Genomic DNA, 23,097 nt, shown 5'->3' with positions numbered 1-23,097 from the left:
ATGTTTGTACCTGGACTGAGGAGAGACTCATCCGCTGGCTAACGTTTTGGGGATTTTCCTTTTCCTCCTTCTCAGCCTGGTGGGTTCAGCGGACTCAGTAATACTGTAAAAAAAAAAATTGGGGACACATAAGTGTGGGATTGACATCAAAAGACTGATATCTGTGATAAAAAACAGACACATTGTAAAAAGAAAAACCCACACTACATCCCTCTCTGTGTGTGAATGAAGCAAAGAAACAAACTTAAAGATTTCTGGCTTATTTGCTTTAATTTTCATGTTTAGCAGAATCCACAGTTGAAAACTACACTGAAGAGGACATTTCTGACAAACCTCACTTTGTACTGTACATTATTAAAACATAAAAGTTTGTTGACTTGTCTGTCAGCAGATATTATGAATTATTTTAGGTGTTTTCACAGGTGTCACTGTATTTGTATCTGCACCTGCTGAAACTGAATTATGTCATATTGTAAACATATGGGGCATGTTTTTTTTGGCAGTCACGGTCATATTTTCTGGATGTTATTACATTAAGGTTATTGTTTCATAAATCACCAAATATATTATACAGCTATTTTCTGAGCCTCTCACCATAAATCAGACACAAACTTCTCAGCTGCAGTGCCATGCAACACAAAGGTTACTCAGCAATGTGATGGATTAACCAGCTCACCAGGATCACAGTCTGCATTTTGTTTTTAAAGTTTATGGAAATATATGGGAAACAATGGCTGCCCAAATACACTGGGTTTTTTTTACATTCCTGAATACAAATAATAATGTGTCAATTCGGAGAGAACACATTATTTTCCTCTCACAGTTTACGTTAATTGCCCGTAGATGTGAATGTGAGTGTGAACGGCTGCCTGTCTATAAGTGATGTGTACGAGGTGACATTACTGGTAAAATTTCACATTTCTGTGGATTATTAAGGCATTATGCTTGCAAGAGTGTAACATGCTTCTTTTGATTTACAAATTCTGCATTGTTTTTTTTAGGGGTCAGTCATTTCAGAATCATTTCCAAGAAGTATCCTGGAAGAAACAATGCAAAGTAAATTAATTTAAATCATGTTTTCTTCATAATTCCTATTGTTATTCTCCACATATGTTTGATATTCTTGACTGTCAAAAGATTTGACTAAAGTGCTCCAATTGATTTGCACAACATCTCTGTTCTTAGCAACAAATGATCTTGTTCTTTACAGGAAAACGTCTTGGGATTTATTCTGAAATAACAGACACGTATAAATAAAACATCTTCACAAGTTCTACTGCTAAAAAAAGTTCAAAGAAGTCGGCCCATTGAACAATACAGGATTGCTAATATTTAAGTTACTCCATACTGTAAATGTATATTGCATATCTTGAGTTCCTAAATTGTAAATACCAAGTACTGAATTCAGGTGTTTCTCACCATCTGCAGTGTTTTGTAGCATGAAACCAACAACCCTGATTGATATGAGTTCACCTTTTGGTGCTAGTGAACAAGTGACTGCATGAACTGACTCACCTTAATGAATATACAGTACATGTTTGTGTAAACTGTACAAATATGTTTGTATGTATTTGGTTTAGACAATGAGAATATTCATTTTTTTAAAGGGGCATTGTCACCCTGTGCTTTGACAGAAAAAAGGTTGTGTTTTGTATTTAAGACCTTCGTCAAAGGATTCCTAAATTGATTTGTTATGCTCCCAAAAATGCACCTCTGCTATTATGATATGATGTGAATTTGACTTAACACTGCCTTTTGGACACTGTGAACTTTTGGTACTCTATATTTTTGTATAATGTACACTGTAAAAAAAGAAAAGAAAAGATGATTAAATCAATTTTGGTGCCAATATCATGGATATCCATTCTAAAAGCTTAACAACGAACTTAAAAATAATAATGCAAAGGTTTTTTTTTTTACACCACAACAAGTCACTATCTTGTCAAAATAATTCTAAAAAAAATGTTACACACCTGCACAGTAGCTTTAACTCTCTCAATAATCTTTGCATTCATACTTTTGGATGTTTTTGGTGTATAAAATCAATATAAATCATACTAAATTACTTAAAGTTACCATACCTCTGATTGCATTTTCCAAAGCTATCAAAGATTTTTGGGGAAAAAAACTAAATTAATCCTAATCGAGAAGTAAAGAAAGTGGCCAAAAGGTGTATAGTTCATAGCAAACAGCCTTTTCGTCCAGTCAGCCTTGTTTAAGGTGGATTTGTTTTTTGTCTTTGCAAGGTGCTTTATTTTAGTAACTTTACTTCTCTGCTTCCTTTATGTCTTCAATAATTTATGTTTTTTTTTAGAGAAGACATGCATGAGTCATGGGGTCCACCATTTTGTCCTCTATATATGGTGATTATGTTTCTATTTTTCATGTGGGCCTTAACTGATGAATAATAGAAGCAATAGAAGCACCTGGTGGAGGGAAGGTAAGCTTGAATAGTCCTTAGATGGAACATAAAAACAAAGTTACCTGTGAAGTGATTTATTTATTTATTTGAATCAGATAACTAGTTGTTCAGCTGGAATTGGAGCGGCAATGTAAATAGAAATAACTCATTTATTATTATTTAAATTTGCCCACAAGCCCACAGCAAATCCCCAGTTTATAGAATTGGCCCCATAACCCACACAGGCACTCATGGAGCCCACATGGACATATAGAGATGTCTGCATTTGGGTGATTTTTCTGCAGGAGGTGATACAGAAGTTAAATTAATGGTCCCCAACTCGGTGAAAGTTCTTGGAAATCCTGCTTTCCATGAACTTTAAAACCAGTTAGTTCTCACATCGTTGTTCTGAGCAGACTGCACTTTAGTGTTTATTGTTCCGTGAGCAGCACTGAGAGTTTAATCTGCCGTAAAACCACCGGGTCACTTTTGCATTTATTTATTTATTTATTCATCTGAATGTCTTTTCCTTCCCATTTAGCAACTGGATAAAATGGGACCAAAAGTCCATAAATATAACACATAACATGGAAGATGCACTCAAGAAAATCCTTCATCTGTTCCCCTTCAAATTTGACTCCTGGGATTTAGTGTTTTCTTTTCCTTACCTAAATCCTAATTATATCTATTCTCAACGTCACACCTAAACATAATGCTGTACCGTAATTCTACCATTTCTGTTAAAAAAAGTATATGGATATAATAAATTGCTTCAGCCTGGACCAAAGTGGTGGGCCGACTGTCCGACATTGCTGCCAGCAAAAGAGAAAAACAACTTAATCCTCCCACTTTAAAGTTAGTTAATCCACCACTTCCTCTCTTAGAAGATTTGTCTGATCAAAGTGTCTCTGAACACTTGAAGAAATAAGTCCATGAAACAAAGTGGGTCATTTTCATTTATTTGATGAGCTGTTGCCATGCCATTCGTAGCTGCTGGGACTGCAAATATCACATGCCTCTACTGGACCATGAGGCTGTCTGAAGGGATTCATGTAGAGTCGGGGGAACAAAGTGGTTTATATGTGGACCATTCCTCCACGTACACAGGTTCAACAGGTGGAGATGGATGTTTAAAGCTTAGTAACAAAGATATTTTTGAGGCTCCGTCAGCCAGGTGAGTGCAGAGACACTCAGGTGTGGAGCACTCAATGACCCAGATGAATGAATAAGTGGTGGAGATGGATGGATGAACTGATGAAATGTTCTTAGGTTATTCTCGTCCACCGGAAGGGTTGAAAAAGAAAAGGCAGGGGTAAAAATGGCTTTTCTTAAAAGGCAGATGTGAAACGCATCTTCCTGCAGAGCTTCTTGACACGGAAGAAACGTTCTATACCAATAATGGTGTTTTTTTTCCTGAAAATGTGAGTAAGTGTGCCCCAATTCAGAGACTGGACCTTAATGCAGCCCATAAAAGAACAACATCCCCCTCTAGACCTGCAGCATCGACCACACACCTCACACTGCACACAGTGGGCCCTCAAAACCTCCTCAGCTGCTCTTATTGGTGCTTTTACTTTGATAATGCTGCCATCTGCTGGGCAAAGAGAAGGGCAGCATGTCCAGTCATGCTGTATGATTGTACTCTATTACTAACATTATTAGCAACTGAAATTAAATCATTAAGTGCTCCTAAGATCTAAAGAAAGATGTTGTCTTCAGTCCACACTGACTGAATGAAACAACAACACTCACTAACAGTGTGTCTGGTGAAAAATATGATTAAAGGCAACTATTAAGTATGGGGGATGCATCTTTTTTTATGCTTTGTGTGTCTAATAGTGGCAAAGGAATAACTGTGCATGTATGGAGGGAAGAAGACATTCTCATAAATATCCTGGTTAGGGTAAAACATCAGCTAAATGTTTGCTGTAATAATACAAATATCTATAACGTCAAATAAGTAATGGACTACATCAACTAATTGAAGTGTAAGTTTTGCAATTTCTTATAGAAAACCTGTGGTAAGGGCTCAACACTTGCTTGGGCTTATTGCCAACTTCTGAACTAGAAGCATTCAGAGTGGAAGAGATAGGGAAAAGCATAATTCAAATATGTTTTTTCTGGTGGTAATATTAAGCACATAATGATTAATAATGATTTTTTTTTAACATAATGATTAATAATGATAATTATTTTGTGACTCACTTGATATCATTATATTTTTTATTATATTATATTATATTATATTATACCTTATTATTATTTTTTTTATTCTAAGGGGTCAGAGGCTTGGTCACAGCAAAACATGTGTGTAGTCTGACTTGTACCATTATACCTTATTAAATTATTATTATATTCCTTTATTGATCCAGATAATTGAAAGATAATAAATACAACATATTATACAATAAAATAAAAATAAAAATAGAATAAAATAAAAAATAAGAATACAAATAAAAAATGTACAGTATATCCACATGGGGGGGGGGGGGGGGGGGGCTGGTCAATGTTGGCAAGGTTTTTTATAATTTATCATTTATCAAGGTTTTTATCATTTCAATACATTACAGGTTTATAATTACATTTAAATAAATAAATCTTATTGATCTTAAAATAATTCCTCAGTATGCTTGTGACTCTTTTAGACACTCATTTTAGCCCCTCCCCCCCTCCCGGATATCCAAAATAGTCCCGTCCATCACTCAGGCATCTGGTGTTGAGTGGCTCTAGCGGCAGCACTGTGCTTCAGCCTCAACACACCTACACACCTGGTTCAAGGCAGGTGGAGGAGAAAACAAGCAGCAGTTCTGCTGTGTGGCGTGAAGCTGGAGCACGCAGCCCGGAACCCGCCACCCCTCCGCTGGACCGGACCGGAGCAGCCAGCACTCTGGACCGATGTCCTGGCCGAAATGTCCCGACACATCTACATACGGAACAAGATTGGAGAGGGCATCCAAGCGCCCATCTTTCATGTGAGTTAGTTAATTAAAGCTTCATTACGTTAATTAGTTGGGTTTTTATTTTTTTATTTTTTTTTAAATAGACCTTTACACTTAAAATAGTTCTAACTTTTGTTCTTAAATTGGTGTAAAATTGGAATTGTAAAGCTTTATTAAATACATGTGAAGTGTAGGGTATTTAAATAATACACTATATGCATTATAAAACACCAAAAGTAAGTGCATGTGTTATCTTCAGAGATAAATATGTAACATTTATATTATTTTTTTTTTTAATTTGCAGTTGTTATAAATGTGTATGGTGTTGTTAGAGTATTAGATATGGCAGAAATAGTAGCACAAACTCTTTCTAAAATACTTTATTGGCTCTGGCATAGTCTAGATATGATAATATGATAATCAATTATTATGTTATTGATTGAATCAATTACTAAGACAGTCTTATTATTGAGTACTAAATGCTCCCAGATGTTTGATTTAGTCTATATTTGTCCCTCAATTGGAACATATTTCTTTGAAATGCAATTTATGATTCCACCTGCTGTTTTAGAAGTAACACCATGTTGTACCATTCATCTTTTTAAACATATATTCATCCAGCTGAAATACTTTTTAAAGCCCACAGTTGACGTTTTATTGAAATGTAATGCTCTTAAGGTGTACCACACTTAAAACCAAATATGCCATAATATTTACATTTGTTTTCTTTAAGGATTTAAATGTTGTTTCAGGTGTATAATGATGGTTCTGTATATGAAGAGAAGGGAATGTTTCTTCCCTAGTTAGATACCTGATAAATCATTTTTCCTCAGCTTGATTGATCATAGGAGGCTACAGGCGGATATTAATAGCAGGGTATTAATAAACATGGCCAACTTTATCTTTCATATCTCCTCTTGGCTTTTTGCTGTTGGCTTGAATTTAGAGGGACAGAAGAGAGATGGTGACCTAGATTAATGGCCCGTTTTTTTTATAAATTCAGGGAAGTAGGTTTACTTTCCAACAGTGACATTGTCATTTACTCTGGAGACTTCAACATAAATGGGGCAAATCACTGGCAGATAATTAATTTCGCTCCCTGGAGATTAACTCTGCTGGTTATATTTGGACTTTTGGAAGAGAAAAAGAAGGAAAGAGAGAGAAAGTCACGAGGTAGGTAGAAAAGTAAGTAGACAAAGGCAAACATATAGTGCAAAAACATCCAGTAGAAGCCACATTTGGTCATGTTACATGTGTTTTCTGTGTGGCATTTGAAATGACATGTGTGCTTGTAAAGTAGACGTTATTGTATAGATTATATCAAAACCATTTAAAAGAGCAGCCCAATGTTCAAAGTGGATGTGCATGAATGTCACAGCTTGATGTGGTTTTATTGAATAGTTCACTCACATGATATCAAACACACAAATGTGTCAGATGTTTCGTGGAGTAAAACCTCAGAGACATGTAGATAAAAAGTGTTTTCTGCTGGTTTAGATCTCGTTTTTTCTCCATTCAGGTGAATCGAGGGACTTATTCCAGGAGGAGCCGACTCAAGAGGTCTGATGGCAGCACCACCTCCACCAGTTTCATCCTCCGACAGGTACTGAAAAGCAAAGAAAGGCCTCGGGTGTAAAAAAAAAGAAGAAATAAACCCACTCACTTATAGTTAACCTCTTCTGCACATTGTTTATGGTTCAAGGCACCCTGTGGAGTTTGTGACTAAACAGTGGCGCTGTGCAGCACTGTGTAGGTGAGCATGTTTCAGAGCTGTGTGCATCAGAAGGCATGTGCACGACACAACCACGGGGTGACCTGCTGCACATTGCTGTCGACTGCAGAGGGGCGGTAATTTACGTCCAGCAGAAGGTAGCAATGTGAAAAACATTTGTCTTACACTGATTTCTCTTTGATAGATGGGCCTCACTCTACAACAATGGAGAAAAACATATAATATATATATTTTTAAATAAAAAGGTTTTTGCTTTAGAAGTCATATGCACATTTTTAGCGCCAGCCTTTAAGTTAACCCCCCTTTACGGGAAACATCACAAATGGAGATTTTGTAATTCCCTTTTATGATGATTTAGGAAAGATACCCAGAAGTGTCAGCATAGATAAGTGTCCACAAACAAATTTGAATATAGAGTTATTTGGCTGATTAAATATTTGAGTTGCTAACCTAGCAAAAAATGATTTTTTTGGACTGATGGTCTGATTTGAAAAAAAAAAAAAAAGCTATTATAATGTCACCTTGGTGTCCAAACGGTAGTCACACTTTGGTAAATTTACAGGCCGATTCCATGATGTTAAGATACACTATTTTACAGCTATAAACTAATTAAGAACTAGGACTGGGTGTTAATATTTATATATCTTTTTTTAAATATGTTTTTCAGTTACCAAAAAATAGTTTAAAAAAAGCTTAAATGAAATCTAGCCTAAAATAAATATATATTCTGAATTAGATGAAGAAGTATGTGATTAAAGAATGAGTAAAAAGGCATAAGAATCTCACAGATTTTTTGATACCAGCTTTGGATAGTGGATAATGTAAAAAGGTTTGATACCCAGCACTGTGAAAGTGTCAGTATTTCTCTACCACAATAGTTAACCTGAATAAATGAAATATTAAAAATACAAATAATAAAACAAAAAGGGTCAGGTGCAATTTGGTCTTGGTATTTTTAAAATATTGGCCCCTGGACCATTTGCTTACACTTTTTAAAAAATTTTTTTTACTTTAGTAGAATAAACATTTAACTCAAGATTTGATTCTAAAGTAGAGATAAACTGCCATTTTCTTTTTTAAATACATGGACCCACTGTATAAATGAATTCGACCTCCTTGTATTACCAGAACAGGTTCAATGTATTTATCTGCTCTCTCTGGAGAATAAATAAGCTGAGTGAGGATGAGCTTTAACAGGGAAATGGAGGATGCTGTTCCCCTCTTTTACTCCCCCATCCCCCTCCCCCGATCCCCGCTGCCTCCCCGCACAAAAAAAAAAAAAAAAAAAAAAAAAAAAATCAAGGAGAGCGCTCATCCAAGCTGAGTGGACAGCCAGCCAGCCAATCAGCTCCTTGCACATTAGCTCTGTCATCAGGCTTGGATATTGAGGAAGGATCCACTGCTCTGCTGCTCCCGCTGCTGCTGCTGCTGCCGCCGCCTCTGCTGCTCGTTGTGTATATGTATATGTGTGTGTCCGTGTAGGTGTGTGTGAGCGTGTGTGTGTGTGTGTGTGTGTGTGTGTGGAAGCCAGATGAAATGAAATGCCAGGATTGGGCTACCTCCAGGGAGAGCCTCTCCATCCTATAATGTGAGCCAGCCAGCAGCACTGTGAGATCAGGGAGAAGCTGCATCCATCAAGCGACGGGCCTCCGGAGGACCAGGCGTGATCCAACGGGAGGGGAGATTTTTTTAAATATATTATTCTTCTCTGCTGTGGAGAGAAGGGATTGTCGTCATCCCCCATCCATCCTTTTTTTTTTTTCTCTGTGGTGCCCCCTCCTTCCTCCTTCGCCTCCACTCTCATTTTTTCCCCCTCATTCTTCTAGAGGCGCTCGTTGGAATATCAAACCTCCATGTATGACAATTTGTACCTGCATGGATTTGAAGACTCGGAGGCGGTGAGTGCTTGGATGTGTGAATCTGCTTTTTGTGCTCTCTTGCTGTGTGTTTATTGATGAAAGTAGCTCGGCTGTGCACACACACACACACACACACATAAGAGGCCTTTGATGGGTAAGCCAACGGTACAGTGTAGCGTGATCGTGGGCTATGCTTGGCTGGAAGGGGGTTGGGTGGGTGGGTGTTGGTGGCGTGTGTGAAGGGGGGGTGCACATTAGGCAGATGGCTTCTGACGTGTGACATTCACACAGTTCTGTATGTTTGTCTCTCTATCTGTATGTGCGTGTGATGTGTGCTTTATGTGCCGTGTATTTGGCTTATATCAGCCTATAAGGCTGTAAGAACAGACGTCAGGAGACCACCAGAGCCAGGAGAAGCCATTTAGTGTTCATCACACTCTGTAGCTCTCAGAGATGGACCGAGCAGTGATTCAAAGAGGAGGATGGAAAGATGTTAATCACCCACTTCTCCCCTGAGGGCCTTTTATATGGCCATATCAAGTGATACATTCTCATTTGTCACATTTCTGCATTTATCACCTAAAAAAAAAAAAAAAAAAAAAAAAAAAAAAAAGAATGCAGCTCAGTATTTCTTTTTTTTTACCTGACCCTGCGACTGCGTGATGTATAGGCTGTGCCGAGGCTCGGAGGAACATGCATCGTGATGTCATTAAGTGGATTCTGATGTTGATGAGTCACATGCTGAAGCTACTCCATTGGATAGTAGCTCGGATGCCACAATGCAACCTCAAAGCTCCCACACAGATGCACGAAACGATGTTCAGAAAGCGTTGTTAGTGTTGAATTTAAAGGTTTATAAAAATGGAGGCAAAATGTTCTTGGGGAAAAAAAACCCATTACGAATTGGAGGGTAATTTGAACACTTTTTATTGGTCCATGTGTGCGTGTGTATGTGATATCACAAACGGGAATCTGTTGTATTTATGAATCATATTTGTTAGTGTAAAATTAGTAGTCTAGCAGCAGTGTTACGTTTCCACGAAGTTGGTGAACCTGCGAGAGGCGTATTGTAAAAAGAAGAAGCAGCAGAGGCCAAGATGTCCTCACTTTGAGTCTTAAGTATGGATTAAACCTTAAAAACTTAGGCTCCTACAATTCCCATAATGCAACTAAGTATCATTTTCCATTAGACCCTTCCTGCCTGGCAAAAATCAACATCTTTCTAAATCTACATTCCCAGTTTGTCATGCAGTCCTTTTGTTAAAAAAAAAATCATCTTGAGCTTAGATAACCCTGATGACATCACAGTGACATCATCAGGGTTTATTTAATTGGACTTAACAAAGCTCCTCCAGAGCCACAGGAGCCATAAAACAGTTTCCACACACCAGCAGTTCTTCTCATGACTAGTAGACTGATATTGATGTGTGAAATTGTTGGAACGTCCCTTTGATAAAAACGTTAGTCCAACAAAGAAGCATTTTACGTTTTTACCTATTTAGAGTGATGAATCTTTCACACAGTAATTTGTTCATTCTTGGATATTGTACAAAATCCCATTCAAGTTTCCCAAATGTGCCACTTTGTGATTGGATGGACAGGATGCAGAGGAGGGTGCTGAAGTCAGACCTCGCTTCTGCTAGCTTGTAAAAAAAAAAAAAAAAAAAAAAAAAAAAAAAAAAAAAAAGTGCTTAGCTGGAATGACTAGCTTGATTGATCTTCTTGAGACTAATGGTCTCCCTTAATTGAATCATCATTAGTGGCTGATTGTTTAGATTAACACAGCAGAAGGAAGCACTTGGTCCAGTCATGTCCCAGCAAAAAAAAAAAAAAAATGTTGCATTACTGGAATTCTCGCTGAGTGGCAGGATGGACTACTGCAGGTCCAGCATTTCTCAAAGCTCTATAGTGATTTAAAAAAACAGCTAACAGTGTACAAGAAAATGGATAGAAAGGAAACAAAACAAAAAATCTAAACAAGACACAAGACTGCCTCTCTTGTTGGCCAAAATGGTATAGGATAATGCAGAGATATGTAATTGAATGATAAAAGTTCATTATTTTACAGATTGTGTCCTTCTATTCCTGCTGCTATAATACTGTGAATGCTTGACATCGATGTCTTTGTTCTGATGATCTGATTTTTTTTAGGTTACATGATCAATCTAGACAACAGTTTGCCAGGATTCACCTTTCATTTAGTTTTAAAAGGCTTACAAAGTATCTTGAAAGGAGTTAAACTTATTCCAATATATCCATATATTGACTTTGTTAAAGCAACAGCAACGATAAGAATCCAACTTTCTGGCATTTAAAGCTGTTAATGAAATCTGCGGTTTTGCTTCTCAGTGTACCTGAACATGTTGGTGAAATACTTAGATTTCTCCAAATATAAAGCCAAAATTGACTTCATTCTGAATTGCCATGCATAGTTTTATTTTTTATCATTCATTTTTTCCCTTTTTCCTGGTGGAAATAGACTTACATATAATCGTCAGAAACCAGGACATTGATGTTGCCACACACATAAATCTTGAGTGATTATGTACGAGGTAATGTTTGGAAAATAAGGACAAGGCGTTGATATTCTGCACTGTGTGTGTCAGTGTCAGGTTTCACGATGGAAGTGAAAGAAAAATGAAACATCCTGGCCCAAAAGATGCAGAATCCGGTCTGTCTCTTTCCGGGAGAGCAGCGATCCAAGTCGTCACTATCCAGAATTGTCTGGATGTGTGAGATTGGCCGCGTGTGGTCACACAAACTGCTGACAGCACAGGAATAGAAATTCCACTTTGTCTGAGATGCTGCTGGCAAGTCGGCTCTTTTCTACATCATCCATTTCACCTGTTCTGCATTCAGAGTGCCAAAGCCGCCCGAAACTTAACTCAAGTCAATTGTCCCATAAAGAAGCTTTTTTCTTAAGTGGACCTCGTTGTGCTTTGCTGGGATGAAGCTACAGTACATCCTGCTTTTATAACCTAAGAGCGTGTGTGCTTTTGTCTTTTCAGACAGACAATTGTGTCCAAACCTTTCCCAACTTTAAAGTCCTTGATATTTGAACGTAGTCTCACTGATTTGACCCTATTAGGAGTTTTTGTCCCAGCTATACAGTTCCCGTAACACTACTATGTGCTTACTTTTTGCAGGGCTCAGCTGATTCATACACTAGCAGACCATCAGACTCAGATGTCTCTCTGGAGGAGGAGCGGGAGGTGCAGGCCCAGGTCCAGAGCCAGAGCCCAAGCCAGAGCCAAGGACCGGGACAGAGCCGCCAGGAGAGGGAGCAGCAGGCCACCATTCAACTGGAGAGAGCCAAGGTGGCCGACCTGGGACACTTAGCCAAATCATTCTGCTGCTAGTTAATGTTTTTGCAGGAAATACTAATGAGAACTGGCTGATAGATATTTTGAGTAGGTGCACATGTGTCTTCTTTATCACTCACTGTGTGTTTCCATCCAACAGACTAAACCTGTGGCGTTTGCTGTGAGGACCAACGTCAGCTATTGTGGCGCACTGGATGAGGATGTTCCAGTACCGGCCACAGCCATCTCCTTTGACGGCAAGGATTTCCTCCACATAAAAGAGGTACGTGTGTACTTCTTTATTAAATATGACACCCGCTCTATACACTGCAATGTGCATGTGTTTTTTTCATTTGATCTAAAATATTTCCCTTGTGCTTTTACTCCTCCTCTTTTATCTTATGGCGTTCAGAAGTTCAACAATGACTGGTGGATCGGTCGGTTAGTGAAGGAGGGCTGTGAGATCGGCTTCATCCCCAGCCCTCTGAAGCTCGAGAACATCAGGCTCCAGCAGGAGCAAAAGAGAGGACGTGTCCAAGGGTAAGTAACAGAGAAACACACCCGTCTCACTGTTTGTCCCATAAACTAGCATTATATGGCCACACAACAGTTAATCTTAACACAAAAAATAAGCACTAGAAGTAATTATTGTGCATTATTTCTTTTAATTATTGGTAATGTGTTACAACAAACCATAAAAGACACTTAAGCTGTGTAATAACTTTGATAAATTCCAAAATAAGGAATTGGTTAACAGTTTATATGTGACAAACAACAATCAGGGAAGATAAAAGACGAAATTAGTTTTCTTTTCTCTTGCAAAGAGACACAATTTTACTTTGTTTGCTTAAAAGCGGCCTTCAAATATAAGCTAAACAGCTAAACTTGACCCTCTATGACCCTCCACAGTTGGTCATAAATATCATCCAACCATTCCTTTCATTGTTTTGATTTTAATCTCAATCCTGAAGCTTTATGTTTTTACCTTTATGTTCATCTACTGAATGCCAGCGTTGCTCTTTACTGCAGCTTTTGGTTTTACATGTATATCATCACTTTATCTCATTACTTTGCTTTATGATAACGTTTTTCTATCATCATGTGACTCCATCCGTGTTTTGACTGTCTGATACAGAAAATAGTCAACAGCCACTGATTAGTTGACCTTGTACATTCTACACTTTACATACTACATACTTTTTAAAAGCAGATTATTTGATATTCTGATATTTGTGAGACAACACTATGGAGGCTCTATTCTGCTGTCCTTACAGCTCCTAAGCAGACCTGGTTCAGACCGATACAGACAATTAAATACAATCAGATACAGTAGCATAGATTCTGCCCAGTACTACTGTGGTTAAAGGTTTAAGCTCTCTGTTTAATCTCAATATGACTTATTTTAAATTTTACTTTGACCCAGGTCTGCTCCTGACTCATAACTACTTTCTCCAAGACTTCTACTCATGACGACTGTACAAGTGAAACACCTCCAATAGCTGTAATTAGCGGTCCCATCAGAGTTTAAACGTGTAATATGTCTCGAAGGTTCTGTCATCCAGAGTTTGTACAGTAACTCACGCGCACTTCCTCAATCCTTGCTGTTGAGTTTAATACTAACCTTACCAGACTGGAGGGCTTCAGCGCTTCACTCACTAGCTCGGCTTCTGTGGCTTTTTGTCGCCGAGCCTCACAGACAAGGAGAGACATTTGACCCCCATTAACCAGGACTACACTTCACTGTAACTGAAAAACAGTAGCCGTTTGTGAGATATGCTGCCTTCCAGAGGTGTTGGAAAGTCTGAAATTCAAAAAATAGATAAATGGAAAAGCCCCTTAAGATCAAATTTGGAGTTACAGATGAAAAGTAAAATGTTAAATGCAGAAGGAAGTGATGGAAACAAACAAGACTGCTTGTTAGTTTTATATCAGATTTCCTTGTTTTTGATAAAAAAAATTCCCCTACATTTATTCTTATATCTATTATCCACACTGTTGCATAGAAATGTGTTTTACTATATTCTGCACTTTTTTTACTTACCTAATTTGTCATTTTAAGCGTCTTTGAGTATCTTGAAAAGTGCTCTTTGAATGAATCATTTTCTTCTCAAATTTTCTTTTAGTGTGAAATTATCCAGTTGAATGAATGAATGAATGAAAACAGTTTCATCCACTACCGATGTACTTGGTATTGATTGTTAATGTGGTATACAAAGATGCAGCCCCCACCCCAGGTCTACTGGACTGATAATTTAGCTTACTAATGCTTTATGTTGTGTAGGACTAAGTGGTATTTGCGTTTTACTTACAAATACGAAAAAACATTACATATAGGTAAATATTGGTTACTGTGTGCAGCTGTTAAAAGAAATTTAGCAAACAACAAATAGTTATGTTAATGAAGTTGGTATTTTGTTCTTTTTCATCATCCAATTGGGTATTTAAACTTAACTTCAGACCTCCAACTTCTGTATGGAACTCAGCCTTACATACATTTGGCCTTTTCACTGCATGCTGCTCACATTTCCTCATCCCGTGTAAAGCAAACCCAGGTCTCATACATACACGTGGACCATGCAGGATACTCCTTAATTACAAACTGAAAGACTTCAAATGTTGGAAATCAGTATTAATGTGAATATAACTGTACTTTTATGGCCGTGGACTGCTGACATTGGTGGATTTATTGCCTGTGTTGAATCTACAATTTGTTATGCAAAGTGGAAGATGTTATCACCCCAAAAAATTATAATTACATTGAATTAGACGTTAACGTTTTGCATTTTATAGCTTATATTTACTGGCAGAACTTGAAAGAACCATATGTTTTAACTTAATAGTGATCTATTGAATCCTGCAACACAAACATTATAACTAAATACTTAATATGTGTTTCAATATTTTTCTCCCATGTTTTTGCACTTTTCCTCTGCAGTAAATGATCAGTTTAATCCTTTTCTTTCTTCGTTTTCCACATTAATACCATGGTGTGCTTCTGTCTTTCTTTATCCCCTCTTGTCTTTTCCAGTAAGTCTGGAGGGAACTCTTCTTCCAGTGTAGAGGATGAGGTTTCTGCCTCTATCCGGCCCCTAATATCCTCGGCAGGTGAGGACATCGGACAGGGGAGAGGGCTGTTAATGGCCAGCTGCCAGCTTAGAGCCAAGCTTCCTGAACCACAACAACATAGAGAGAATAAGACTCTAAACCCTTCCCATGTCTCTGCATAGAGTATAAGTTCACTGCGTAGATATGTTGGTACATTTTCCCATGATCCTCCTCTTCCTCCAGTTGAGGACTGCAGGCGTTCTGAGACTGGGGCTAACCACAGTGTGAACCCAACGACAAGACTATGAACCCCCCCTGCACTCATGTGGCTTTGTGAATATAACCTTAGGACAATAGAAATACTCTGTACATGTTTATCATGCCGGTTATCCTTGCTAGGTTTCCTTTTCCAAGAATTATGATGAAAAGTTGCCTAATGTGAAACACGTTTGAACGTTTCTGAGATATTATGGCGGCGCCTCCTCTAGCAGCAGCTACTGACGACAGTCTTCTCTCCCCTTCTACAGGAAAGCAGAAACAGAAAGTGGTAAGTTGGTGACGGTAAAACCCACTCATTCACCATCCACTATACGCTTGTTGCTGCCATCTTAAAATGACAGGAACCAGTAACAGTAACAGGAAGGAACAACCTCATGTCACATCCTAGCGCACATAATACTTCAGCCCTACTGAAGTATAAAGTGCCAAGTCATCACCATTCATGTGATGCCAAAGTACCTTAGTGCCAACTCTAATAACTGCAAATTTCTTTCTACATGTTACTTTTGATCTTATTACTTTTGATCAAAGGTAAGCAGTAGGTATTTTACACTACTTTTTAACATTAATATATATTAGATGGTGTTTTTGGTGGCTGTCAGCCAAAGTGTAGAGGATAACGGACAGAAATGTTATGTATAATCATTGGAGGAATAGTTCCACATTCAGGGAAATTCACTTGTTAACTTTCTTGCCAAGAGTGAGAGGGGAAGATCGATACCACTCTCATTTCTGTACGCTAAGTTAAAGCCAGAAACCTGTTAGCTTAGCTTAACATCAAGACTGGAACTGGGGAGGGAATACATCTTGCCTGGCTCGGTTCAAAGATAAGTAAAAACACGAAAAACTAGATATTCAATTTGCTCATTCAGTTAGTCAATTTTGGTTCTGGAAATAAAAGTCAAGATGAAAAAAGTATAGTTGGTCAAACTAGATTTAATTCAAAATGAAAATTACAAACCTTAAACTTAATTAGTTAAGTCATAATGTTAAGTGTTTTAATTTTCAAAGAGTATAATTCAGACCCGATTATACAGGTTAAATACAATATTTCAGTGTTATGAGTTTAGTGGTATTCAACATTATTATTTTAGCATTTCAACAATAAATATCCAGTAGTGATTAAACTTCACATTAGGTATTCGGTAAGTTATAAATAGCCAGTATAAGTACATAATATCTAGTATTACCACTTTGGCATGGTACAGTGTCGTGGTGCTTCTTGTTATCGTGATTCTTGGTCTGGTATTGTGTTAATTGGCCAGAGGAGCCATCACATCCATCCATCCATGCATTAAATAATAAAAATGTATTGGTCTGTCCAAATGTAGTAACTTGTTTTTTAAATGTGTTGAAAATCTAAAAATCTGTAAATTAAGTACCTTATAATGTATATATAATATACTAATGTGCTACGTTATCGGGGAAAGTGCTATAGTCAAAATATTCTGACATTTTGCAGGAATGAATCACATCAATATATTCACATTTTGTGTTTATTATATTACGTCAATTTACAATATTATTTGCTACACCTCAACGTGACAGTACACCATTTAACACATGTGATTGTTATCCAAGGTCAGCTGACTCAGCAGTCCATTACAGCTGCCTTTAATGAAAACGTTATTTTTTGGTCCATAGTCTGTTTTGTGATGAATCCACTGCTGCTGATTAAACTGTGTTTGTGTTAACAGACGGAGCACATCCCCCCGTATGACGTGGTCCCCTCTATGAGGCCTGTAGTGCTGGTGGGACCCTCGCTTAAGGGTTACGAGGTGAGCTGCCGATCAGAAAAATCTAAAATATCCTTTCACTTATGTCACTGTTTTAACGGCCGTTTGTTCAAACACTAAATATAGCGATGATTCATCGCCACCGAATGACACCCACAAAACACAGATTATTAAATGTGATGTTTACCAGTGCGAAAAGGACAAGATTACTGAGCGGAGATGAATCCTGTACGTCTTTCCCTGAGTCCCCAAAAATAGCTCCCTGTTGGCGCACTTAATTGTGAGTGTGTCAGCGCCCACGTAACATCCAGATTGCAGCCAGACTAACGAGGAGACCAAGAAGGTTATGTTGGAAATATGTTGTGTGATTGGCAGATTTGGGCCTTTAACGGACTCAGTGCTTCTACTTCTGTTTAGAAATGTGTTTGATACAATGAATGCAGTAAAAATATGAGGAACGCTATCCAGTACTATAGATGTCATGGTGTTGGAGGAGGGTTAGATGTAGGTTTGTTTAAACTTGGAAGACGATCAAGATGCGGACTGTGGAAGAGGAGCTTCAACTAAATATCAAAACAGTAAATTTTTGGCTTATAAAACCAAAACAATGAGCTGATAGACTCTGAAATGCTCCATAGAGCTGAGGGGAACTGCACACACAAGATTTATTGTTGATAAATAAATAGTGATTAGTGCAGATTTCCTGCATCCTAATTTTAGCAAAAAAATTGAGTTGCAGAGGCTTTGTTTCTGCTTTCTAGTCACCTTTAAATAATGAAAATAACAAAAATAAGTACACTGGAACAGCATTTTTATGTTAAGTACTTATATTTTACTTTTAATTCAGAATTAATACAGAATAATCTGCTCCTCTGGTGTAATTATGTGTGAACCTCTGGCATAAAATACAATTCATCAGTTTTCATTCATTTCATTCAGAAATCTGACCCCAGGAGAAAACCGGTAAAGGGCAATGAAAAAACAGGATTATCCTGGAATAATTGGGAGGGTTGGCACGTGTTCATACAGGAAGAGCCAGGGTTGAACAGCTAGATACACTGCCAAGTTTTATTTCACCTTTTTTTAACCTCTTTTCAATATTATTCTGGCCAAGATTGGCAGCAAAAACAATACATTAAAGACAAAGACAGAAACAATAAGCCACAGAATCTGAATTAAACAGAAATGTGAATATAAAGTCATGAAAAAAAATTCTAATACAGTCATGTAAAATATTATAATCCTTTAACAACCCAGTAACCACAGAAATAACAAGAACCAATTCAAAACAATTACTTTTTTATGTCTTTTTCCAAACTCTCCTTTTTTTCTATGCAGGTTACTGACATGATGCAGAAAGCACTGTTCGACTTCCTCAAGCACAGATTTGATGGGAGGTAAGACAAATGTGACAGTTAAGTTGTTACATTTACATCTCCTTAGGAAGCAAAGGAAATCAATTGTCATCAAAGCTCACATATTCTGTCAAACTTACATAAAATCAGCTAATCATTCCAAGAGGAATCTGCAGAAATATGTGAAATAGCAGATATTTAGAAAAGAGCAAGAGACTATGATGTATTTGTTCAACATGAAGATGAATGTTATGGGAGAAAACTATTTTATTATGTAGTAATATGTAGCCTACTTGACAGCATGCATCACCGAGTATTGTGATTTATTTTGTTCCTTTTGTTGACATGTTGTTTTCGGTTAAAAAAACGTTTATTCTGTCTCTGTCTCACCATTTCACAGGATATCTATCACACGAGTCACGGCAGATATATCATTAGCCAAGAGGTCTGTTCTCAACAACCCCAGTAAGAGGGCCATCATTGAGAGATCCAACACTCGCTCCAGCTTAGGTGAGAAACTGGAGCTGGAACTAGTTTAAAACAAATGACAATAAAAAAAGATGATAATGTGGAACGGTGAAGTCAAAAGAACCTCTAGAAAGCTTTAAGTATTTTTTTTAATGAGTAGCAAATCAGTTATTTCCATTGTTTACTGTGCAAATGTCTAGATTTGTTCTGTCTTTTTGTCTCATCAGCTGAGGTGCAAAGTGAAATCGAGAGGATCTTTGAGTTGGCCCGCTCCCTGCAGCTGGTGGTGCTGGACGCTGACACCATCAACCACCCAGCCCAGCTCCTCAAGACCTCCCTGGCCCCCATAATAGTTCATGTTAAAGTCTCCTCGCCAAAGGTACTGAGTGTGGGGAGGACATAGTCGAACATGATCAGATCAGTTTAACTCTTTGTGACAAAGTCAGTGGCAGGTTTACCTGGAATTGATTATTGACGGAAAATACTAAATGAACAGCTGGTTTAATTTCGTTTGTATCTGGTTACAAACCTATTTTATCTATCGGACTAATCAGCCTAAGTGTAATGTCAAGCCTGGACTAAATAAAGCTGGGCATAAGAAAATGTAAAGATGTGATATAATCTCCACAGCTACTGTCCTACAGAGTCAGTTGATGGAGACAAACAACAAGAACCCCTAGACATGTTAAAGGTAACGGTCTCCATGTTAGGATGATGTCTACCCTCCACTGGTGTGGCAGCACAAACACAATGTTCCCTTAAAAAATACAGCATGAAATACTGTACCTTAAAGCCACTGCCTAACATGCAAGGCTTCAGTGGAGGCTCAAATCTGCACCACGGCATCTTTGCATGGGAGAGTTTGTCTACATCACTTACCTCTATACACCGGGACTTCAGCCATGACCAGAGTATTTGTCCGGGTGAGGAGGCCGAATACACTCACATGCTCACACGGAGAAGCTCCCGTATACTACCGCACAAAGCAGTGAAATGTGTCTTCAACTGTGCACTCGTTTAAATGCTGTCACATCCTGGTCAGGTGACTTTCACACTTGTTTTTACACCACACCTCTCTAGCATGAAGTAGCATGCTTGTTTTGCTACAGCTGACCAGGAAAACTGACCATTCTACGGACAAAAAGGAAGCTGCAATATTCGAAAGAACCTCATTTTTTTAAGAAATACTTAAAAAAGTGTAGTTTTTAAATGTAGACTGTTAAGGTTGTCCAGACGGATATGATCTCAGTGTCCTACAGCCCTGATTCTGACCAGTAAGACCAGTCCACGACCAAAAGCACATTTTTACTTACTTTATTTCAGATCTATAGTCCATAAAAGATAAAGATTGACTGGATAAATGATGAATAAACATGAAAAATGTTCCTCATTTATGAAGACAAACATGACTTTCTGCACTCTCAATAACATCCTCCGTTGTTTAATGTGTCACTTATAAAAAATGTCTCTCCTTGGTACTAGAATCCCTTTATTTGTTCCCTGGTCATGTGATGATGAGAGTACTGGGTGACCTGAAACGAGATCATTCAATGCTGTGAATGTTTCGGTTCAGTGTAACTGGAGCATCGTGTACTCTCCTACCCTGTCGTCCAGGTCCTGCAGAGGTTAGTCAAGTCCAGAGGGAAGTCCCAGAGCAAACACCTGAACGTCCAGCTTGTGGCAGCTGACAAATTGGCCCAGTGTCCTCCGGTAAGTGGATTCTTTTGTACTGGCTTATCATGGCTTGTTGGCCTCCTACTTCTTCTGTGTTTAATGTTAAAATAAATAAATAACTGCTAAGTATTTTTCTGACAAACGCCTCTTGAGCTCGAATGAGAATCCGACATATTAAGCATAAAACCAGGTTTTAATGGGATGTTCCTTACAGCGACTGAAAGTTTTCCTTTCACTTCCATTTATTTCATATTTATTTATTGTAAAAACAAAATGTGACTTAAGATCGCATTGTTTCAACCAATCACAGCAGGTATCTAGTCACTCAATCCAATCAACTAGCTCCTTAATCCTATATTTTATTTATTTTTTTCTCTTTATTCCCGTTGTATGTTTACACTAACTTATTAATGTACAGTACAACACTAATATTTAATAATAGTAACACGACAGGACCCTCACATACAATGTCAGTGTGGAGATCATATACGTAGCTTCATACCTTCCCTCCCTCTGACCATCTGCTGCAAACAGGAAATGTTTGACATCATCCTGGACGAGAACCAGCTGGAGGACGCCTGCGAGCATCTCGCCGAATACCTCGAGGCCTACTGGAAGGCGACCCACACCTCGATGGCGACCCCCCTGAACCCCCTGCTGGGACGCAACCTGGGCCCCACCACCCTCACCCCCTACCCCACCAGCATCTCTGGACTGCAGGTACACAGCCGCTAGTCCTCAGGGGCCCTTATGGGCATGTTTGATAAAGGTTATAGAGGAAACCAGGGTATCAGGAATTATTTTGTTCAATGCCAAACGTAAGTCATTCCTGCTTTGTTGCTAGGAATGTCATCAAATGTAAGGAACAGGATGTTATTTTCAATTTCATGGGAATTCTATGAATTTTACTTTAACCAAAGGACACGTTACTTTTGCTATAATCTCTGTTGCTGGTTATCTCTGTAATTTAATCCTAAAAAAAAGTATAGCTGTGTTGCTGGTTTGCCTCAAAATGAGCATAACTGTAGTGCCTTTAATTTCATCTTGCCAAATAATTAGCTATACCTGAATTAGTGGAAAGGAATGATGTCAAGAGGCAGAAGTACTGTGCATCGATCTCTAGTCTGTTTTCTGTTAAGTCCTGTTGTCTCCAGCCTCACTTGTGTCCTTTGTCTGTCCATGTGATTAGCAGAGCCAAAGAATGCGACAGAGCAACCACACGGGAGACCACTCCACCCCGAACGAACGGCGCAACCTGATGACATCAGACGAGAACTACCACAACGAGCGGGCGCACAAGGGACGCAACCGCATGTCTTCTGGCTCACAGCACAGCCGAGAGCAGCAGGACCCCTACCAGGACTACCAGGACCCCTATCAGGATGCATACAAGCCACATCGCAATCGCAGTTCACCGGGCAGCTACAGCCATGACTCCCGGCACCGGCTCTGAGCCCTCTTCTGTCACCACCCGGGGCCCAAAACGGCCCAGATTACAAAATAAACGCTGCACCAGAGCCAAGACGGTCCCAAATTGTACCTTTTTGTTTCGGTTTGCGTTAATTTGTTTTGTCTACCTGGCTTATTTCTCTCTTTAAAAGTCCAACAAAAATCACGTTCAGGTGTTTGTTTTTAATCCAGCTGCCAGGGTGACCTCCCGTCAATCAACAGCGCGAGTAGTCAAGAGGTTCAGGACGCCAACGTTAACTAATGCTGTTTAAAGAATTCCTTTACTTTATGTCACTGGGACCTTTTTGGGATTGTACTAACACAAAGCTCAGCAGACGTGCAGCGCAGATTGTGCTCGCTGCCCGTGTCAGCGAGCTAATTATGGATAGCGGTCAGACGGTGATGGTGTTTGGGCCCCTAAGTGCCCTGGGACATCGCACCAGGTCTGAGGGGAAGTCCGCTGCACACAGACTGCTGAAGGCTGCTGACCCAAACCCCGGGGCCATGTATAGATCCTCTCTCCATTTAGCTTCCTGCATGCTGATAGTTGATCAACCTCCGCATCCACTTCATTGATATTTTGTACCTAGCATTCTGGATTCTCTTATAATGAGGTGTAGATACAGAGGTCCAATTTTCTAAATCACCTGATTGTGTGGAACGGCGTTGGTGGCGGGCTCGCGTGCGGGGTGGGGGTGGGTGGGGTCGTGCAGATGATATCTGGCTGCTAGTTTTGGAAAAACTGGTGCTTCACATTCCCAAACTATTTTGCTATTTGAAAGTCACTTTGAGCAAGGCCAGCTTTTTCTGTAGCATAGCTTTAGGATTTCATTTGGGTGAAGACCCTCACCGTCATGA

The 23,097-nt window shown here is 38.8% G+C and overlaps 1 protein-coding gene across 4 annotated transcripts; it reads left to right on the top strand.

Annotated features, from left to right (window-relative positions):
• Positions 1-5,152: 5,152 nt before the first annotated feature.
• Positions 5,153-22,243, top strand: LOC129111573 (voltage-dependent L-type calcium channel subunit beta-4-like). 4 transcript variants are annotated; one of them, XM_054623570.1, is made up of 15 exons: positions 5,153-5,373; positions 6,860-6,943; positions 12,078-12,143; positions 12,198-12,248; positions 12,394-12,516; positions 12,646-12,773; positions 15,262-15,338; positions 15,806-15,825; positions 17,255-17,335; positions 18,632-18,690; positions 19,049-19,158; positions 19,344-19,495; positions 20,731-20,826; positions 21,325-21,510; positions 21,983-22,243. In XM_054623570.1, the coding sequence occupies exons 1-15, from the start codon at positions 5,311-5,313 to the stop codon at positions 22,241-22,243; spliced, it is 1,557 nt and encodes a 518-aa protein (XP_054479545.1). In that variant the 5' UTR covers positions 5,153-5,310. The 4 variants fall into 4 exon arrangements, with proteins under 4 accessions (XP_054479545.1, XP_054479544.1, XP_054479541.1 ...); XM_054623569.1 differs by having other exon boundaries at positions 12,078-12,155; positions 12,207-12,248; XM_054623566.1 differs by adding an exon at positions 8,899-8,970 and having other exon boundaries at positions 12,078-12,248.
• The last annotated feature ends 854 nt before the right edge of the window (positions 22,244-23,097 follow it).

This window comes from Anoplopoma fimbria, chromosome 22 (genome assembly GCF_027596085.1).
Source record: "Anoplopoma fimbria isolate UVic2021 breed Golden Eagle Sablefish chromosome 22, Afim_UVic_2022, whole genome shotgun sequence".
Taxonomy (NCBI): Eukaryota; Metazoa; Chordata; class Actinopteri; order Perciformes; family Anoplopomatidae; genus Anoplopoma; species Anoplopoma fimbria.
Note: the sequence above shows the minus strand (reverse complement) of the source record. Positions and strands in the feature narration are given on the sequence as shown.